Source organism: Ipomoea triloba, chromosome 3 (genome assembly GCF_003576645.1).
Source record: "Ipomoea triloba cultivar NCNSP0323 chromosome 3, ASM357664v1".
In the NCBI taxonomy this organism is placed as follows: Eukaryota; Viridiplantae; Streptophyta; class Magnoliopsida; order Solanales; family Convolvulaceae; genus Ipomoea; species Ipomoea triloba.
The window spans coordinates 16,791,263-16,797,427 of record NC_044918.1 but is presented as its reverse complement, the minus strand read 5'-3'; the positions used below and the strand labels follow the sequence as shown (position 1 = coordinate 16,797,427).

Below are 6,165 nucleotides of genomic sequence, written 5' to 3'. Positions count from 1 at the left end.
AAACCCCCCCAACCCCCCCCCCCCCCCCCCCCACCAAATCAACCCCGCCAAACAAAAAAACGGAAAAAAAAAAAAATCTGAAATGGAGAATAGCGCTCACCTGTGTCTGGGTAAGCAGAGAACGCCTGAAAGAAGAAAGATTCCGAAGCACCCTGGCCATTGTAGTTCTGTGAAAAAAGGATGGTGCTCTGCTAGGGCTTTTTGGGGGTTTATTCAGCTTTGTTTTCCCTCCTTTTTCAACTTCTTTACAGTCCGACAGTGTTCCGCTGTTCCCGCATTCCTGAAAACAAATACATATAAAATGAAAATTAATTATAATATAATTATATATTATATATAAATTTTAAAAATGAAGTATTATGTAATATGTGGTAACTTTTTTTTTGGTGTGAAAATTTAAGCAAATCAGGTTAGATTGTTTTTTTTTTTTTAATTATAATTACTACTTAAAAGATACAAATGTTTAGTATTAATTTGTCGGATATTAAATATTTTAATATAATTATTTTGGTGCACAAATTTAAACTTTTTTTTATTTTGGTGTACACTTTGTAATGAACCGCGCACCGCACCACAGCTAGAAGGATGGGATTCCTTTGTCATCGTCTCGTCCAACCCCCATGTTTTGTGTTCCATCATTACCTTCACCTTCAACGACTCCACTCACAATTTTAAACCTCAGTAACTAGATATATTATATGATCAGTATAAGAACATTTATTTATTTATATCAGTAAATATTGTTATGTGTATGTATACAGTATACCTATTCATATAGTGGGTAGTATATCTTCTGATACTTGACATCGAGAGCTGCCTTCTCTTTGTTGTGCTCAACCTCAAATTCATCATGCTTATTCTACACGCTCAAAAACACATATAAATTGAATTTCAATCATATAAAATTTAAATTTAGATCTATATCTGGACTAACTATATATAAATTCGATTATTGACCATACATGTATATATGCTGAAATTGGACTATAAGATATATTGGGGTCACCTGAATCTCTCTAAGAGCTATAACATATCTTTGAAGTTCAGTTGAAGAGTTGAGACTCTTAAATAATTCATTAGGTCCCCTTGCAAATCTCAAAAGTTGATTCTGTAAAAATCCATCGCACGAATGATGCACATAATTAATATAGATACGATTAAATAAAGATAGATTATCTATCAAATAATTGAAGTAGAAAAACGTTTGATTTTGATGGAACTATAGAAATTTTACTCTGAGAATTCTGGCAGCACTCACATCAACTCTATCCTCAAAATTCATGGCTACATAGTATCATGCAAGGAAAAGCAAACAAATTAAATAAAATTAGGATGTGTTTGGTTGACAGGTTTTAGTATAAGGTATGGGTATTAAAGTGATTGTTATTGTTTGATTAACAGGTTTTTAGAGTATTACTATGGGTTTGGAATACCCCATTAATTGAAAAACCCATATCCTTATTAAATAAGGGTTTCATTTCCCTTCCACATTTCTTCCCCAACTATTAATAATCATTCTCATTCCACCCTACTACCAAACATGTAAAATACTTTCACCAAAAAACCCATTACTCTTACCAAGTATTTGATACCCATACCGATTCCGATTCCCATGTGCGAACCAAACACACCCTTAGTTTCTACCTAGAAATGAAAATGTAGTACTCCGTAGTTATTTATGTACTTGTGGATGTGTATAGTAGATTGGATTTTACCTGGATTTGGATTGGGGTTGGGGTTGCTGGGTCTCATTTTTAGAACACAAGATAGAAAAATGATCGAAATTCTGGGAATGAAACCTTGCACATACAGTGCACTGATCTGTTTTTGCTTTCTTTGTATTTTTATAATTATTATTTTAATTTGTTGATTTGCTTTTAACGTAATGTAATGTAATTTCAATGGGATTTTATAAATTATTATATTCATCACCTGCAAATTCTGTCCAATGTTTTACGTACAAAATGATAAGGTGTCATATTCTTTTTTTGAAAATGATTAGGCTGTGGGTGAGATTATGTAGACTTGAAACATGATTAGTTTTTGTGTATTTTAAATTAATTGGTTGAAAAAAAAAAAACTTGTTTTCACACAAATGAAACAATATCAACTTTATTTATGAGAAAATCTACAATATGCAACTATCGTGCACTTTGCGTGGATGCACTCTTATAACTAACTAGTTATCACACGCGCGTTACGTGATTAAACCAATGCTCAATGCGTATTTTTAAATTAATGTTCCTTAATTGGTTAAAGTAGTCATATAATAATAAGAAAAAAAATGCTAAATTAATAAAAATCAAAGAAATAGTTTCGATGCTTATATATTTTAATAAAACATAACGAAATTGTAAATAGCTAAATTGTCCAACCCAGAGTTTGTGTGTCAATATCAATTAACTTTACTGCATTTGTCATTACTAATATCCTTGTGTCATGGAAAATATGTTCATAAAGGATGTTATGAAATAATATAATGGGAACCACAACATAAATTCAAAAACCATAAATTAGGGAGCTAGGAGTAACTAAAATGTGTAGATTATAGAGGAATATAATGAGAACCACAACATTACATACAAGAATACAAGTATAAATGAACAGATTATACAATAGATATATTTACATAACAATATTGAAGTTATACTAATTAATGAGTGTACCATCATTGATTTTTTTTTTTTAAAAAAAAGCTGTAATCATTATGAGTACAACTACAAATAATAGAATTAGCATGATAATATTTTGACAATCATACCTATAGAATGTCAAGTAGATGGTGTGTTGCAAAATATGTTAGGCTTAGTTTTGGGTGAATAGTAGTGAGAAGGGGAAGGGTTTATATACTGTTGTTTTGGGTAGAATAATGGTTTAGTTAGGAATCTATACAAAATTGTATTATAGAATCTTATTAAGACTTCAATATTCTAATTTTAAGTTAGGAATCTATACAAAATTGTATTATAGAATATTGCCAATTTGTTTGAAAATTGCAATAAAGAAACAAATTGCCTAAAGAATTTAATGTTAAACTTCCGTTATATTTAACGGAAAAAATTTGGTAAAATTATAAAAGATTAGGATATATTAGGAATTTAATTGGAGGTTGCATAATTAGAAGAACACAAAGTACAATATGTTATAACAGACTATTACACCAACATTTTTTTAGTTCCAGTTAAGGGTCTAGCATTATTGGCTCTTATTATAAGTGTAGATATCAACTCACCACAATGGAACATAATGAAAGTTTTTACTAAAATTTTGTCTTTTTATTTTTATTTTTTATTTTTTGGTATGCTTTAATACTATTCTATTTTCATTCCTTTTTTTTTTTTCCTTTTCTGCACTTCGTGTTTGGATTTCTTACTATTGTTTTTTTTTTTTAATGAATTGAATTCCTATCTACCTTCATTGTTTTAATTTAATTTATAACTATATATTAAGGGTCCAACTCCATTTAGGGGTCTTAATTTTTTATTTTTTTTTGGGTGGTAATGTTAATCAAGCATATATATAATATAATGGTGGTTATTGATTAAAATAAATAAACTCTCTCTGACCTATTTTACATGTCTAATTCAGTTAACAAGATTTGACTAAAATTATTTATAATTTTTTTCTTATAATGTTATGTTTAGTATTAGTTTATAAAGCAAAGAAAAAAAAATTTGTTTAACCAATGAATAATAAACATGGCATATAAAATCATTAAAATGAGACAAAGAAGCTAAGTATAAGATAGTGCGTAAAATATATTTTTTTTTCCAGTGAATTATTAACACAACCCAATTTTTTTCAGCATAAAGTAGTGACTGATAAATACTTTAGAAATGAGTAAATTCTGTTTTTATTCAACGACTATTATTGCATTGAGTCATTGACACATTACATCCTTAACTCTTTTTTTTTTTGTCACAATTAGTCCTTATTTTAAATTTTTGTTATTCCACCATTTAATACGTATGTCTAACATGTAATTTTACCATTCAATTAAAAATGTTTACAATAGATTGAAAGATATTACTTCTTGAGGCAAGATACTTGGATGATAAAGTTAAATGTTAGTCATCTTTATTGAACGATAAAATGGCACAAATTTAAATGGGGGACTAATTGGGGCAATCAAATAAAAGCCAATGATGTAATGAGACAAAATTAAAAGAATATGATTAAATGTGACAATGCCACAATAGTTAAAGACTAAAAAATAAAATTTGCTTTTCAAAAATCTTTGATGCCAAAAGAGAAAAGAATTACATGTTGGGACTATCGGCGCGTATGATAAAATTACATGTTAATTGTCTTTATTAAATGGTAAAATGACACAAATTTAACCGGAGGATTTATTATAACAAACAAATGAAAGTCAATGATGTAACTTGTAAGAGAGGTGGGCAACACTTGCAAACTTAAAAGAGTGAGAGATCTACTTAGAAATAAACTATTAATTATAGTTGAAAGTCGCGCTTTGAAATAATTTTTTTTGTTACATTTAATATTTTACTTTACAAAAATAGTAATGTTACACACTTCACTTATATTTCTCCTTCAATCTTTCGATCATGATTTTGCAGTATCTTATTATTGGACAACTGTTTAAAAAAAAAAAAAAAAAAACTAGTATGAAGTATTATGTAAGGTAATCCAATTCATGAGTACATTACTACATAGTAAATGAAAGTCACATCATGAGAAGGACAAATTTATGAGGGATAGAAAAATGTTTTCCTACTATTATGACATTACCAATCATAAGCACCCAATAGATTGACACCTTCTCAACATAAAAGAAGAAAAGGTTTGTTTGGATGAGTAGCTCAACTGGTGCAACCTCACTTAATATTTTCCTACTATTATGACATTATCATACGCTTTGTCACTTTTTAATTAGTAATTGAGTGTTATGATATATATTATCATGTTTATCCATACTATTTTAATATTGCCTCATTATACCATCGATTTTCATTTACCTGCAAAGATCCACTACAACGTAACTAATTATTGTTAATATTAATATGTTTTTTAATTTATTTGATTAAACATTTAGAAACAATATTTAAAATTTAATTTTATTATAAGAACATAATAAAATATTTTTAGAAACCTTCAAGCTAATTTTACTTGCTTGATTAAAAATTTGGAAAAAAAATCTCAAAATTATATATATATATATATATACCTTTTTATTAATGTTTTTTTTTATTAAGCATTATTGTTACGTTTCCAAATGTTTAAAACTCCTATAATAAGATTACAATTTTAGTATCTTTTCCAAATGTTTAAAATTTCTAATTATATATATATATATATATATATATATATAAATCTGTTCAAGTGTGACCGCGCCTTCCCGTGCGATTCTCACCACTCAATGTTAGAAAATGCACCGCTCAATGTTAAAAAACGCACCACAATGAAAATACACAAAAACATCAAAAAACACACCACACACCCAAAATAATGCACCATAATTCCCCTGCTTCTAATGTAGTATATACTTTAATTTATAAATAACATAGTTTCAATTCTTACTAATTAAATTTTAATTTTTGATTATTTACTAAAATAGCATAGTATAAACAAATTTAAAAGTTTAGCTTCTTTTTTTGAAAAAAAGTTTAGCTTCTTTATTTTCAAAAAATTAACAAATTTAAAAGTATCTCTGAAAAATAAATAAATCACAGTAATGGTTAGTATCCTAAACAATATTAAGAAGATTGGTCTTATGCCCTAAACAAGTTAAGAAGTTGTGATTAAACTTTTGAGTTAATTCCATTTTTGGTCCTAGATTTATAGGTGGCATTCCACTTTTAGTCCTTTTTTTTCAAAACATCCACTTTTGGTCCTAGTATTATTGTGGCATGACCATTTTTGGTCCTCCGTCAAGAAAATCATTGAAATGCCGTTAAATACAATGACATTTTGATCTTTTTTATACAAAGTAGGTTGGCCCGCTATATTTTTTATGTTTATTTTTTGAAACAAAATCAAAATTGAAGACTGAAATGCTCTTGTATTTGACGAAATTTAAATTGTTTTGTTGATGGAGGACCAAAAATGGTCATGCCACAATAATACTAGGATCAAAAGTGGATGTTTTGAAAAAAAAGGACTAAAAGTGGAATGACACCTATAAATCTAGGACCAAAAATGGAA

General features: G+C 28.0%; 1 protein-coding gene across 2 annotated transcripts in view; it reads right to left on the bottom strand.

The window, feature by feature from the left end:
• Window positions 1-270, bottom strand: part of LOC116012201 (DNA repair protein recA homolog 3, mitochondrial-like) — a 4,867-nt gene extending 4,597 nt beyond the window's left edge. For both annotated transcript variants that reach the window (XM_031251686.1, XM_031251687.1), the window contains exon 1: window positions 101-270. In XM_031251686.1, coding sequence (XP_031107546.1) covers window positions 101-160 — 60 coding nt within the window. In that variant the 5' untranslated portion in view covers window positions 161-270. The remainder of the gene's footprint in view (window positions 1-100) is intronic.
• Between the last annotated feature and the right edge of the window lie 5,895 nt (window positions 271-6,165).